The sequence below is a fragment of the Xiphophorus maculatus genome, chromosome 20 (assembly GCF_002775205.1).
Source record: "Xiphophorus maculatus strain JP 163 A chromosome 20, X_maculatus-5.0-male, whole genome shotgun sequence".
In the NCBI taxonomy this organism is placed as follows: Eukaryota; Metazoa; Chordata; class Actinopteri; order Cyprinodontiformes; family Poeciliidae; genus Xiphophorus; species Xiphophorus maculatus.
Genome location: NC_036462.1, coordinates 7,352,600 through 7,368,436, shown reverse-complemented (window position 1 = coordinate 7,368,436; position 15,837 = coordinate 7,352,600). Strand labels below are relative to the sequence as shown.

General features: G+C 36.0%; 2 protein-coding genes across 2 annotated transcripts in view; one reads left to right on the top strand and one right to left on the bottom strand.

The window, feature by feature from the left end:
* Positions 1-783: 783 nt before the first annotated feature.
* Positions 784-11,729, top strand: LOC102233816 (rho-related GTP-binding protein RhoC-like). The gene is made up of 5 exons (XM_023325326.1): positions 784-900; positions 5,184-5,341; positions 7,897-8,017; positions 9,033-9,163; positions 9,792-11,729. Exons 2-5 carry the CDS (start codon positions 5,186-5,188, stop codon positions 9,963-9,965), a joined length of 582 nt encoding a protein of 193 aa, XP_023181094.1. The 5' UTR covers positions 784-900; positions 5,184-5,185; the 3' UTR covers positions 9,966-11,729.
* A 122-nt stretch (positions 11,730-11,851) lies between these two features.
* Positions 11,852-15,837, bottom strand: part of LOC102234070 (putative helicase mov-10-B.1) — a 28,010-nt gene continuing 24,024 nt past the window's right edge. Inside the window, exons 16-22 of the mRNA XM_023325219.1 lie at positions 15,391-15,508; positions 14,166-14,357; positions 14,015-14,086; positions 13,545-13,670; positions 13,349-13,437; positions 12,628-12,743; positions 11,852-12,280 (exon numbers count right to left, since the gene is read on the bottom strand). Coding sequence (XP_023180987.1) covers positions 12,216-12,280; positions 12,628-12,743; positions 13,349-13,437; positions 13,545-13,670; positions 14,015-14,086; positions 14,166-14,357; positions 15,391-15,508 — 778 coding nt within the window. The 3' untranslated portion in view covers positions 11,852-12,215. The remainder of the gene's footprint in view (positions 12,281-12,627; positions 12,744-13,348; positions 13,438-13,544; positions 13,671-14,014; positions 14,087-14,165; positions 14,358-15,390; positions 15,509-15,837) is intronic.

Sequence of the window (15,837 nt, the reverse complement as noted above, 5' to 3'; positions counted from 1 at the left end):
GTAAATGGCTAAGATCTGATACAAATTAAATATGAAGTAATATTTTATATTCATGAGAGAGTTGTAGCAAACCATTTTATTTTGTTTGTTTTTTGGTCTGGGTTTCAAGAAGTCAACAGGTTCTGTTCTCAGGTACAGAGAGATTTTGGTAAGAGATAGGACACCTGGATATTGAGACAAGAGGCCTGTGAATGGAGACTTGGGGCACCTGGTGTGCTTAGTTTCATAACTGCCAAATGACACAAAGAAGTGTCAGTCTGCTAGGTAAAAATGTAGCTAACTTAGTATCTATCTAAGGAGATTTGCAGAGTGGAGCTTCGAATTCTCAAGTTGCTCAAATTTTATTTATTCATTTTTTAAAAAACAGATTTAGTGGCCAAAATGATGCAATAATTTTATAGAAATAACATTTGAAATATGCAGCATACAATACACATGCCAAATTAGAGAAACTGGAGGTATTTTTGTTTATTTTAATTTCCCACAAATTGCCTACAGATAATTCAGTTTGAAAAAAGTTCAGAATCTTATTTTATTCGTTCATTTTGTAGAATCGCTTTGACAGTTGTCAGAAAAGCAATAAAAGGCTGAAGCTTTTCAAGAAGTAACATGAAACACTCATCTTTTGGTATGAGATTGAATTCGAACATACAGACAACAAAGACTGGCGCTTTTATTTTGAAATTTCTAACACCAAGTCTCCGTCTGTTTGTTTAACTTTGCGCTTCGCTGGCTTCTTGGGTGGATCTTTTTTCCTCTGGTTCTCAGCAGCCAGCTGGCAAAGTTAGTCAGCAGTGCAACAGGAAGAAAACGTCGACTGCCTTTTTGTGCATCACGATCTAAAAACAGAGGAAAAGTGGACTAATCATTTTTTAACACGTGGCGTCTTGCTGTTTATAGGTAACTATTTCAGATGTGTTGCTTAATTCATTTGCATGTTTTTTGTTCTATTTTTATGTGAGATAGTTAAATGATTGCTTTTACTGACAGTACAAGCTGGTGACATGTCCTTCTAATATATATGTAATAATTTAATGGATGGTGGTGGTCAGATTTGTTAAAAAAAAAAGAAGTGCTGATTCGTTTAAGCGCAATTTTTTAGAGCGTGAAAGAGTTTTAAAGTGAATCCGACAGGTGATTATGTCAGTGAGTCAATCAGTATGAGACTTTTAGCCGTTTGTTTCCCTGGGAAAACTTTTTCACCCATAACACTTTCATTTTCAGTGTTTTTCTAGGGCGATAAATACTTGGTTGGTAAAACCAACCATCTGCAGGATCCATGTGCATGCTGGCTGAATGATCCGATGGCAGAATAACATAAGCAATAGTAGACTTCTGGCCGATTGATGAACAACGAACTAAAATTTTTTGCAGTCATTTCCAGGAGATTTTGATGACAAAAACTTAGTTTTGAATAATTGTCTACTGACCAAAAAGGTATTCGGTAGTTTAAAACCTAAACTTTAGTAATAATGGATTTACTATTCTTGTACTATTTATTTTCTGCCTATCACACTAAAATAAGAGGCTGGGACGCATCAGTTTTAGCTTTGGGGCAAAGTTGGTGGATATTTTCCTTCAAACAAATGTTTCTAGTCTTTTTTTTTCTTCCTTAAAATCTTAATAAGATGTGGCAAAGCACTTTAATTAATGAAAGTTACACAAAGTCTGATCCAGGAAGCTGTATTTTGTCAGATGAACCGCAGTTTCCTGGTCCAGAAACTGTTCTAAGATTCCACATGATCAGCCAGTCATTCCCGTTTGTTTGCTCTGGAGCTGCACTCTTTATTAGCTCTATTCTCTGGGAGCCATGCTGTGTGTTTTTTCAGTTTTGCCCGGTGCTCCAGCTCCAGGTGCCACCAGCAGAACAACCCATTATGCCCCCTCAATTGGCTTTAAAGCATGGCTCTCTTCCTATGAAGCATTTTTAAAATTCCAGCTACTGGAAGCAGCCATTATTGTGAACAGGTTGTGAGTCATTCATTTGAAATGTTGTGCGGATGTTTTAGCAGTTTCAGCTTTCAGGTGTATGATTTTAAAAGCTCAGTGTTTTGTTTTAGAAAACCACAGGCACCCTTTTTGAAAGAAACATGTATTCTTGGAAATATTTTTGTGCTATTTTTGTCACTGTGTGATTAAAAAAAGTTAAAAGGAGCTCAGAAAAAAATGATAAATATTAAGCTGAACATGAGAAGCACCGTGAATAAAAAAAATTGTTTGTCATCATCCTTTGCTGGAAGCATAATTCTTTTTTTTTTTTTTACATAAAATCAAATCGGACTATTCTCATTCTTGGATGTTGTGTGGTGAAGTAACAGAAAACTCACATGCACTGTCAAATTTAGCTACAGGCTGAACAGGTTTTCTCATCAAAGTCTTAAGAAAGACAACATCATGGCAATAATTATTTTATGCAACATTAATAAATGCTTCCTAAATCATGAATTGCCTGTCAGTATTCATTGATAATTCAGATCTGGATTTAGTTTAAGTGCTCTAGATTTTGAGCTAGAGATTATCTCCTTTTCCCATATCACAACTCAGAATCTGTTTCTCATAAGCTTACATCAGTTTTTTAGAGAAATTCCAGCTTTTGCCATTTTGCAATATGAATTCCTTATAAATATAAAGCCTCCAGATTTATTTTCTTATCATTTTAACATTTGTTCAATTATGTCAAACTTCTTTTAATTTTTTTGTTTTGTTTTTGCCCTGTTGCTACTTCTAGTTGTGTACCTAAAAAGGTGTGACTCAGTAAAAACTGCAGAGCTGGTTTGTATGTGACATCCATAAATAGAATGTAAAAGATAGATAGGATCAGTCATGTGTTTTCCTTCTGTTGATTAAGATGCCTCTGCATCCAGTTTGATACACGAATCAACAGTGTAGATTTCTGATTGTGTCTGCTCATCAGATTTAACCAGATAAGACAGCTGCAGCTTTTGAGTTGTCTGAGTTTGTGAACTTGTATCGATTTCTCAGACCATGTGACTGCAATATAACTTTTTTTTTTTTTTTTTTTACATTTTGCTTGTTCCTCAATTTCTGGAATTTCAAGGTTTCAAGTCAAAGTCTATACTAACCACTTCTAACCACTTTGTCCTTTAGCTACACAGAGTTTAACCACATTTCTACAGAACATCTGAACTCCCTCAATATTGCAATGAAAAAGACTGGACCTGGGAAATAGGTTTTGAGTGCTGCCATCAGCTGTAACTGTATCAGAGAGGTATGAGGGATGAAGAGGTATGATCTTGAAAAGCAAATATGAGGGAGAAAATCCTGGTGATATCATTTCCTTTAATGTGGTGAGATGAAAAAGAAAAAGTCATATCGTGAAGGTTCCACAGTTGAAAAATAAAAAAAGTGCTTTCATGATGAGTACACACATTGTTTGGTAGATATAATTAATTAAATATGCTGTTGAATGAAAAAAATATATGCTTTATTCATGAGAAATTATATATATATGTATTTATTTATTTTACATATTCTTTAGAATTATCACTATGTCGTTACAGTATAACATAAGACAGATAATCTGTGAAAAAATCAAGCTCCTTTGCCTTTTCCCAGTGCTCCCAGCAAATACTGCAGAAATAAACCACTCAGATTAATTTCCTCCTTTACACACTGTCAGGGTGTAAAAGTGAATCACACTTTGATATAAACATGGAAGGGATGAAAACCCAGTCATCTTACTGGTTCAGTAAAGATGAAAATGTTTGATCTTGATGACACACCTTGTGCTATTACTGGTAGCTGCTTAAACTTCCTCTTAGGGTGTTACTATCATTTCTGTCCATTAGTTGCTGAATTACTCACAGGCGGCATACATGACACAGACTAAGGACATTTATGGAACATTTTCATAAATATTTTTTTTCTTTTCCTATACATACCAGCAATAATGCTCTTTAAAGGCATAGCGTTTTCTTAGTTTAGTTTAAGACGGTGGATGGGCATCACAACCGTAAAAGTTTTCTAAATCTGGGACTCTTATTTTGTAGCAAAAGCAACGGGAGGAAAAACTGTTAGAACTGAGTAAAACAACATTTAGAAAATGTTTGTAAAAGTCTCTGCAACGGTACCGCAGGATTTAGAAAATGAAGGATTAGATCTTTAGGGTAAAGGCTTGTTAACAAAGGGAAACACCCATTCACTTTAATGACGCAAACAGTGCCAGCTAAGGCAAACCTGAATATGGAAATGGAGCCAGGATGCATTTACTGCATGTCATGTCATTTAGCAACATATTTAGTTATAAAGGTTTCTTTTAATTGAGCCTAAGTTATGCCCTAACATGTCAGGAAACACCACTGTTTAGTCAGTGGTGGTATTTCTTTCCATTTCTATCTGTGAACTTAAGACCTTATTCATTTGTATATGATTATATGAGCTGGCAGCAGGAGTCCAGCTCATTAAAAAAACCACATCTGTTTTCTGGTGAAACTGTAGAACGTTTATTAGTTCATTTTGATTATATTTACTCACTATAATAAAAGATGTAAAATTTTAATTTTGATAAAGGTACATTCATTTTAACCCGTGTGTGCCAATAATAAAATTACTGGCACACATGGCAGTAATTTTATTATCCTATGTAGTCGTCTTATCATTTTCACAACACTATGAGGTCTTTGCATGTTTAGACTCAATTCTTTTTATAGTAAGTTACTATAAAAAGAATTACTATTTCTTTTTAATAGAAAATGTTTCTATGTAGAGAGCTGGACTAATCAAATGTAAAGTTGTGTTTAGTCAGCTTTATAGACACCAGCATTTGCATTCATTTCCTTTACTCATGTCTCAGTCTTCAGTGTTTAAGAGGTGAACAAACAAAATAAAAAAAACTGTGAGATGACATTTTAATGTCCCATCTTTTGTCTCCTTCATTGTTTATGTACGTGAGATTTTTCTTTTGGAGATAAAAATTGCCTGTGACCACATACACAACAAATAGCCCGGCCCATTGTGTAATAACATAAAGCCATTCAGTCAATCCAATTGTGCGTACAAAGCTTGGGCGTTTTTCTTCTTTGCCCTGTACAGCAAGCATCTTTACAGAGACACAGTCTCTACAGAAGCCACAAATGGATGACAATGTGGTTCTGTGGTTCAGAAAATAAATTTTAAAAAAACTTTGAGGTTTTTCTAAGCTCTCGTTTCTCTTCTTCCAACAGAAATGTCAGGCGTTCGGAAGAAGCTGGTGATTGTGGGAGATGGAGCTTGTGGGAAAACATGTCTTCTTATAGTTTTCTGTAAGGACCAGTTTCCCGAGGTCTATGTTCCAACAGTGTTTGAGAACTACATAGCAGACATCGAAGTTGATGGAAAACAGGTTGGTATGACGGACATTTTGGATATAACTGTCGTATACAACTTCTCCAATTCTACATTTCATTACCACAGAAGACAATTTATGTCAATCTTAATTTCACAAGAGTAGACCCAGTACCTTTCCATTACGGGAAAACAAAATAGTTCTATGTTTATTTTAGCATTAGAGACATCATATCAACTGAAATACTTTTCCCTTGTCTTGAGGTTTTTCAATGTCACTTTTCACAGAAATGTGGGACTGTGGGAACAAAACTATTCCCAATAAGTAGTGGCCACCTGCCATTAAAAGCCAAGGCATAATTACACCTCCTTTTTTAATTAGGCATGTAATCATTATGACACAAATGCTTTGTAAAGTAACTGCAGCTAAGTTACCAAAATGATTGCAGTTTTTCTTGGGGCATTATGTATCAATTGCCAACAAGAGGAATGCCATTGCTGCTATGTATTGTAAAATAAACATGTTCTATAGTCCACTCACAGTGAGTGAGTCTTTATGCTGTACCTGGACTGTTACCTGTCGGTTTGTGTTGCTATTTTAAGGCCCAAAGCTAACTGTGGATGAAAGCATAGAAATAAATATCTTCTGAGCTTATCTTGCACTCAAAGCAGCTCTGCCCCCAACTAATGAGTTCCTGATAAAAATAACCCGCCACAGCCCACAGACATGGAGAAATCTACTATAGAGAGCCAAGTGACTTTTGGGTGTTTCTGGCAGGCGACATGCTTATTTCTGTTGTTAAGTGTAGCATTTACCATGTTTTCCATTAGTAATTACTTTTAATTACTTGTGGTCTTGGAGATTTTAACAAACTGTACTCTATTTTGCTCTATGACTTCATTGTTTATTTACATGGGAGGTGAGCTAATTACCTGGATGTGCTAATATTTGCACCTGTACAAATCAAAATGTGTTTCATAATTTGCTTGTTTTTCCGGCCTCAGTCCCTTTCCAGATGGAGAGTTGTGAAACCTTATATTTTGTCTTGCTTGAGGAAAAGATGACCTGTTACGTCGAGGGGATTTGTTCTCTTAATCCGACCATTGGTGCAGAATCACCGCTTGGCAAAACAGGAAATGACTATATTTCCTGACTTCCTGTTCAGACAGGGAACAAGGATGTCTCCTGGCAATCCCCCTCCCTCCCTCTGGACCCTCCTGCTGCTCTTGTCCGATAAGTCTTTTACTTCCTGTCCTCGTCCTGGTTGCTTATGGATGAAGGGAGAGGCTAGTAGTTGTATTCTGGGAACAAATTCATATGTAATGGGCGTCTTTTTAATGGGAGATAATTCAGTAACACAGATACTAAGAACTTGTGCTTTTCACATAGTTGTTAATCTCTTACAAATCCAGTTGGATTACATTTTTGTTCAGCCTCTAAATTGGAACGTTTTACCCCTGAGGTGAAAACATTCTCACTCTCACACATTCAGTACCGGGTTGATCCTATAAATAGTTGTTTTGCCCCTTTTTCTTTTACTCACTGGACAAGCTCACACCTTGTCCAGTGGGAACATAATGATCTGTTTGCTCATGCTGTCTCAACAGTGTTGGCCCACCTCCCCCGTGCCTCTGCAAACCTCTATTTTAGGACTTATGACTGATTCTTATGCTCTCTGTGGGAACAACAGAATCTACCCAAAAATTGCATCATTAAAACTTACAGTGTTAGCTTTCCCAGACTAAATTGCAGCTGTTTGTGCCCATACAGAGACATAATCTAACTGATTAGATGCCTAAATATCCCACAGTTTCTCTAATGTAGCTAATCAGCAATTTAAAAGGCATTTTCAGGACACTAAAAACAAAACTATGGTCATGTCAGGACAGCTGTGGTGATATAGAAAAATGATTTTACCAAAACAAGTAATCTATATTAGATTAAGAAACCAGACACAAGTTACAATGTAAACATGAGCAGTGGAGAAAAATGTTCCCTGTTGAGTAGTGATGACATTATTTGGCTCTTCCTTCACAATGCTACAAAGCTTCTAGGCATTTTCCATTATTATAACCTACATAAGAGTTTTCCCGTCATTGTTGACAGCGGTTTGTTCATAGCCATACCACCCAGCCCTAACAGAAATGGTGTTTCATTTTATTTTTATTTTTATTTTACATGTGTAAAATTTACACAAGCTTCAACAGATTGCAGTACATCTTGTTAATAATTGTAAAAGCATTATAAGAGAAACTCTTAAAGGGTTTCTAGTCTGAATGGTGCATACACCCGGTGGAACGCCCCTCTGAGGCGACTGCTGGCTGCAGGAAAGTAGTTGAGGCACTTGGTCTGTGAGCCATAATTTACTAGTACAGTGAATGTTGCCTTTAGACATTACATATGTCTCAACATACAACAGAAATGTTTTCATATTGCCTATGCAATTTTTCATATTTATGCAGACTTTTAATTGTTTATCTAATAAGCTGCTTTTAGCTGCTGTTGCACAATAATCAAACTGTGGCTGAGATTGCAACAAGTTTGCTTGTGCAGTATTAATGTTAACTTCATAAAAATAAAAAATGGCTTAACTGTTTGCCTTTGTTCTCCAGGTGGAGCTGGCGTTGTGGGACACTGCAGGTCAAGAGGACTACGACAGGTTGAGGCCTCTCTCTTACCCCGACACAGATGTCATCCTTATGTGCTATTCCATTGACAGCCCAGATAGTTTAGGTGAGGAAATCTTAAAGCTTTTGACCTACATACAATGTATTCCATCCATATCTAAACACTTTTCCTAACAGGGTTTAGCTCTCTGGCTATCGCTGTGTTATTCCTGTAGACTCTCTGAAAAGCATAAGGCTGCATCCAGTAAACCTATTTTGGGCATCCATGTTTATCTAGACATACATCTTCATTGGCTCGTTGCCTCTTTGCAGAACTACTGCATCCAAAAACCTTTCCGGGTTCTAGATTTCAAAAGACACAAATTTCTGTGCAGACTGATGGGAAAAAAAGGTGTATCCCAGATTGACAGAAAGACAAACTTCAGTGACTTCATTGTCAACATTTCGGCTTCCACCTTAAAAGAAAGACATTAGTTTCATGTTCATAAAAAAAACTACCCAGTTTTTGCAAGGGTTTTGCAAGCTATATCTTGTATATCTCCTGTCGGAGAATCCAACAAGGGCAAACAAGGTGTTTTGAGCTGAAAATATTTGATTCTAGTTAAAATAGATAATTAATCTTCTATTAAAGGTAATTTTACACAAAAAGCGAAGATCTGTGATCTTAATATATATTTTTATTGTTTTAATAGCATTTTGTCTATGTTATCAGATGTTCTAAAAAAACTCAGAGAAGAGAATAATGTAACTTTCTATTTTCTGTCTTATCTATTAGGTTAATATATAAACAGTTTAATCAACTGTATATTTTAACATGCAAAAATGTTTTTTGCATGTTGTAAAAACTTGCTGTTTTTGCAAGTTGGTTTACACTACAAGTGATAGACATTTTCCTACAAACATACTAAACTATCTTACAAGGTTCATCTCATTCATACCTATTTAATAATTCCTTATTGAACACCTTAGAGGACACAGAACTGCTGTAGCAAAAAATTTTTTTGCCCCAGTCAAACCTGAAGTCTAGACTCTTGCTTGTTGATCTGCTTGTTGTCTTAATAGCTTTCCATTTGCTTTCTCAAGTATTTCAGCCTTTTCTTTATTTCTTTCCTTTGGAACAGAAAATATTTCTGAAAAGTGGACCCCTGAGGTGAAACACTTCTGTCCCAACGTTCCAATCATCCTTGTAGGGAATAAGAAAGATCTGCGGAACGATGAAAACACACGCAGAGACCTGGCCAAGATGAAGCAGGTATGAGGTGCCCTGTCGGTTAGATGCAGGTATTTAAGTTGTTAATATCTACAGAATAAAAAGCTGTTTAACTGAAGGACTAAAACTCTCCATGACATTAAAGTTGAAAGACTTTTAGACTTTGTGTGATTTCCTAAAACAGCTTTTAAATCATCAGACAGCAGTGAACATATTGCTGTTCTGGGTTTCATAATAAAATTGATTGACGTACACAATTAGATTTCCTGGATTTTCATCTGCCCCAGCTTTTCCTTTCAGCTATTGTTTTCTCTCGCAAAATTAGAACATTTGATGATTGGCTCAAATGTTCAAAACTGTAAATGTTGTAAAAATAATTAATTCAAGCCACATGCTTAAATATTATTAATTTTTTTTTGGTCTCAAAATTGTTAATATTGGGCTGAAAAAATAGGTTTACAATCAGAGGTTGAAACATAAATTATTTCCTGTTTTTGTTTGGGGAAGGAAAAAGAATAAAACAAAATTTCCGAAAGCAGTAGCTTGAATTTTTATGGACCCAAATTATTAAAGTTAAAATTACTTTTAAAAATGTAATTTAAAAGTTTTGAGGCCATTGTTTTTTTAATGGTATCTGTAGTTTCCAAACAGCTCTGATCTTGTCCTGCAGGAGCCGGTGAAGACAGAAGATGGAATGAGCATGGCCACCAGGATCAATGCTTTCTACTACTTGGAGTGCTCTGCTAAAACAAAGGATGGCGTGCGGGAAGTGTTTAACGTAGCCACGGCAGCAGCGATGCAGGTCAAAAAGAACAAATCAATGAAAGGCTGCATGCTTCTGTGAGCTACACCCAGGCCCAGGAAACCAGGAAATTAGCTGACCAGTCAAAGTAAAGCAGGACACATGAAAAGGACAGACCTTTTATGAAATTGATCTTTGTACTGTATCTCACCTTTAATAAAAAAAACAAACAAACAGGCAGGTATATGAATTGAAAACAAACCTGCAAATACAGGGAATGGACATTACTGTATGCTACTGCTATGATGATGTACACTACACTTTTTATTGTTTTCTTTTCTACTGGGGTGTTCTTTACAATTGTGGGCATCCTTTATCTTCATAAAGTCTCGTGTCGCCAGTCCAGCTCTGTTTACATTGGAAATATCGTTTGACTGGTATAGCTGGTGACCATTTTAAGTTTGTGCATTGCCATCTATGTGCGTTGGGCTTTTAGTGAATAGAGGACCTCTTCACTGTGCTGTTACAATACCACAACTTTAGTTGTGGTATTGTTCTAGCTCTGCTGGCCAATCATCAAAGAAAAATGGCTGCCTGTGCTCCTTTGCATTCTGTTTTTAATCAATGCACAGTAAATAAAGACAAGTGGCTTCTAATATGAAAGAAATAATCTGTGACAAAGTGAGCTTTCTGTTTTGTTTATTCACACAGACGGTCTGCACTGTGGATTAAGATAAGAGGGAGACGTGACCAGCTGAGACACAAGCCCTTGTGACTCATTCATGCACAATAGCTTCCAGGAGTTACAGGAAGATGACTTAGTTTAAAGCGATTGCACTGATTGGTTATTGTATTTGCTTTCTGCTTCTTCTCAGCAGAGCCAGTTACACCTGCTGCTGGAATGCCATCAGTAAACCAGTTGACCCAGTCGAGGACACCATGATCCATTTGCACGTCTTATGTTCCCAGTAGGACAACATTCCTTACAGGTCCGAGAAGAGCTGAGATGCGATTAAATTGTTTTATTCCAGTAAATTCACAGTTCTTCCCCAGACCAGACAGAGTGGCTGCTTGGCGGCGACCTGATATTGTCTGAAGACTAAACTACTTGACATGTTTGACAAAGGCTTCTTTCTTTGATTTACCGACAATGCTAGGCGAGCACAGTGCCGTTTCTATTCTGTTAAGAACGCTGTGCTGATTGGGCTCACAAAAACTGACAAGACATTGTTGGACAAATTGATTTGTTGCTGTATCTAGAACAACACATTTAATATCCAATTTCAAAGCAGTCTTGTCTTGTTTGAATGAATCATTAATTATTTGTATGTTTCTGCCAAAAGGATATCTCATGCTACCTTCTCACAAGACCCTCGACTGCTAAAATGTACACCAACTTTCTGACAGTACTGCATGCCTGGCAAACAATATGGATTGGAACCCATTGAAAATACGTGCAGAGGTTTAGTGGCATATGTATTCATACGTTTTGGCTTACTTTGGAAGGTTCTTTAAACTTTATGCTGAGGAATTAAGAAGCAGAGTTCAAGAAATCAGAATAATAAAACAATCCCTTCAAGCCAGCAGTGTGTTGGTAAACCTCCAATGGCATGCTGCTGATGTGTGCAGTAAACCTCCAGGAAAATCCTAAGTATAGAGAGAAATACACACACCTGGGAAAATCTTTGGCCAGACAGGCATGAAGGCATAAAGTCCATGGAAGCAGCTTCTGCTGAATGTCTTATCTATTTCCAGCGCGAGACTTTAAAATAAAAGATGATCTACTACATGTGGTGTAATATATACACATTCAAAACAAAGTTCTGTTGTGAATATCAAACTCAAATCATTAAACTATTTTTGAAACAAGATGAGCTACAGTAGTTTCTTTATTTCTATTAAATGGATAACTGAGGTAATCTTTTCTCCAGCAGTGCGAAACTATGAAGGTTAAAAAACCCCCCCAAAAAAACAGGCAAGTCACAGCATTTGAAAAATGTAAACTTTATTAGGTTAGCCCTTATATCAGAAAATACAAAGTGTAAGAGTAATGCTCAGCAATTGAGCATTGGTAAGAAAAAGCGAATACATTCCAGTGAATCAAGATTTCCATCTTCAGTGTAGCCGCATATTATTTATTTATTTTTTCCATTTATTTTTTTAAGGAGCACTTTCAAAAAATGAAGAGTCGGAGGTGTAAAAGCTCTTTTTTCTAATTTTCATAAGAATTTCTTAAGATTTACACTTAAAAACATTTATGCACTAAATGTAGAAAGAGAGGAGGAAAGAGAAAAAGATTACTTGTGCATCTCTGTGTGACATCTTTTAAGATGTTTGTGCATAATCAAAACTCTAAATTTCACTCTTCCATCCAGGATCCACATGCAGCTGGAGGGCACTCATGTCTCCAACAGGATCTACAAACGCAACAGAACTAATTTAGCTTTCTAACAGGAAATAGATTATTTACATTAACTGATCAACATGTGGAACAAACAGTTATACATCAATCACAACATCTGAAAATACATCCACATAAATTGTACATTTTCTAAATTTTCTTATTTAATTTGAACTAAAAAAATTTTATTCGTGGTTAAAACTTGTGTCATCAGCAACAATGGCTCTGGCAAGATGCAAAATACTAAAGATAGAACAAAATAAAAAAATACTTCAGTAATAAAGAATTTCTGAAGACTAGACTCAGGATGAAATACTTAAAGACTACTCTCAAAGTAAACAAACAAAAAAAAACTGTACACACCTTCAGAGTCGGTGATTTTCAGGGCTTTCATTTTTGCCTCAAAGAGATCTTCCTCTTCAACGTTCTTGAAGTCAATCCCTACGTAGCCATTCATCTCCACACAGTAATTTATGAACCTATGAGAAAAACGTAAAGCCATAATCTCATCTGAAACCTGATCTGTGATTAGCCATGTTCATATTTAAGTCACAGGGTTTATAGAAAATGTTAAATACACACATCCATTTCCTCTGAAATTACATATTTTTGCATCTCTTGATCCAGCCTGAAACTCTAGTAAAAAAATCATTAAAATTTCCCAGATGGTCAAAGAGAAGGTTCATAGTTTGAGATTACATAAACTAGTAGCAACACACAGTTGCAATATTAGCCATCAGAGATGACTAAATATAATCTAACGTTTCTCATTGAAACATGCAGTTTTCAATGAAATTCACACAGTCCTAATAATTAAACTGAAGCCAAAATGAGTTATTGAAGATAATTTACACCTACTTAGGGCTTTTTCTGTATCCTTTCCACTTTCAATATATACATATATAAAACCAAAATAAAACTACTTAAGGTTGAAAAGTTGTTTATCAACACTTCAATACAAATGCTGTGTTCACAATGTCCACTGGGCTCTTTGTGAGAGAGAATGAAGGCGGACCAGTCTCACTAAATTGACATTAACACTGAACCCTAAAGGTTTTTGTACCTGAAAACCTCTGTGACTTACTTCTTCCATAGAGGATCCTTCCTAAGGATCACTGGATTCCCTATGACTATGAGTAGAGACTTGGCTCTCGTCAACGCCACGTTAAACCTCTAAAAAAATACAAATACAATACAGAGTTGAGATTTTGATTGTTTTGCGTAAAAAGATGCACACGGCTGTATTTTAAATAATATAATAAAGAAAGAATGAGACAAACCTTCTCATTTGAAAGGAATCCTATGTTGAAGTCGGTGTCCATTTTGACATAGCTCAGGCTGCTACGCACCGTGGAGATGATGATGATGTTCCTCTCTTGTCCCTGAAACTCCTCCACAGATCCCACCTGAACCCAAATAGAACAGAGGTAACTGTCAGATTTAGTAGTTAATGAAACAAGCCGAGTCAGACCCTCTGCTCGTTTTTTTTTTTGCTAACAGTAGTTGGATTTTTTTCCATTGTTTCTGGTCATCTGATCAGCAGTGTGCAGCAAAAGGTGAGGGAGGGACAACAGTATGGTTCTCTATAGAGCTGAAGGAAACTCCAGTCACTCCTACAGTTTATTTGGTATCTCATTATAAGTACTAGACAGTAGAAACCAATATGACAGAATCATCTTCAGAAAACTAACTCAAAACTTGCCCTCAATATTTTTTTCAGAAGAAGAAGTCAGAGCAATGAATTCCTAACCTTGAGTTCTTTGGGATCAGTCCAGTGACTGAGTGTTTTGAGGGACCTCAGCGCCTTTTGGATTTTCTCAACCTGTTAGTGGAGGATGTTGCTGACGTTAGCTCAAACGTTCTCTCGTCTCACAGTTAAAGTTACCACTGCGCAGCATCACTTGTTTCCTGTAGGGGGTGATGATTCCGATGTCTTTGGCAAACAGCTTGGGAAGACCCTTTTTTCCTTGTGTTTGTTCCAGCCTGTTGAGATACGTGACCAGCGTCTCAATCTCGGACACATTGAAGAAAGACGGACTGTTGGCCTCTCGCTCGTCTTTCCCCAGCACTCCATGGAAGATCACCGGAAAACCCTGTTATGAAGAGTAATGGCAAAAGAAATTAGCAAAACCAAATGTACCTGAAACTCTTGCACACACTTGATCTTTGTGTTTCAATAATTTCAACATCAACTATGAGCAACAAGTGTTTGGGAAACTTTAAAATATAAACAAACTTTGTTCAGAATAAAACCAATGCCAATTCAAAGTTTTAAAAAATGCAACCAAAAACAATTCATCCACTGTACTGCCAGAATGGGAAAAAGAAAAAAGAAGAATTTGGATGGACTTCTGGAAAATATGCAAAAACTTATGCAAACTTGAAAAAAATATGGAAAAACTTTCTTCTTTTTTTTTTTTTTTTACTTTAGGCAGAAGCATTTAAACAGTGGCAACAAGGCCAATAAGGCCAGACTTTTTTTTTTTTTTTTTTTTTACAGTACACGGCAAGCATCGTCAGTCATTTGTATAAAAAGTGGTTGAAAACTTGCTCTACTTTATTTTAGTAAATCTTATAATACTGAGTTCTCTGTGAGATTTAAGCATTTTTTGTTTACTACAAAATTATTAAATATCACACCTACAAGGGAAATACTTTAAAAGCTAAGTTATAAAAAAGTACTACTAAAGAATTGCAGTTTATGAATCAGCTGCTTTTTTTTTAAAAAAAAAGAAGAAAAATAGAACTTTTTATTTCATTGTTGTCTTCCTCATTTTTACTCTTTAATTTTAGGTCTAGCTAACTGATATATTCGTCTAAGAGTCTGAGGAAGGTTTCTCATCTTGATTTTTTTTTTAAAGTTATTAGTGATCATGCCTTTGTGGCGTGTGTAAGATAGTTACACACATAGTTTAATGTGTCTAAGATAGTTACATATCTAGTTTAATTCAGCAGAATTAAACATCCCAAAGATTTACCCACAGTATGTTAATACAATTTTTTAAAATTTTATTATATTGTCATATTAACAGTTGTCATTCAACCAGTATTTTGAATGAAAACTGTCTATTTCTGTAGAGAATGACGAGCACGAGAAATACAAGACGCACACAAACAAGTCCACACCTTTTGGGGAAGGGCTTCCCAGTTGCAGTAGGTTTCACGCTCCTCTTGTGATGCAAAAACCTGCAGTTCATTGTTGTAGAATTCCTCGTTGGGAATCTTCAGGATGGCAGCGTGAGATCTAAAGAGAGGAACAAAGAGCTTTAAGTGAACAAAACAGGAAGAAAGGCAACTCCAAATCCCAAATATACACTTTTTAGAAACATGCATTTTTCTATTTACATTTTCTTTGTTGCTTTTTGGGCACACATAATTTTACATTACTCACTGTTGCTGAAAGTAGAAAGAAAAACAAGCCAGTATAAAATATAAATTAAAGAATAGTAGATACAAAAACATGACATGTTTTTTTGTCTTTTTGGTAGTACAAAAAGAAAAATAGAAATCATATGTGAGGTGATTGTATGGATTGGAAAGCTACAAATGGGATTATACAGTTATCCAAGTTTG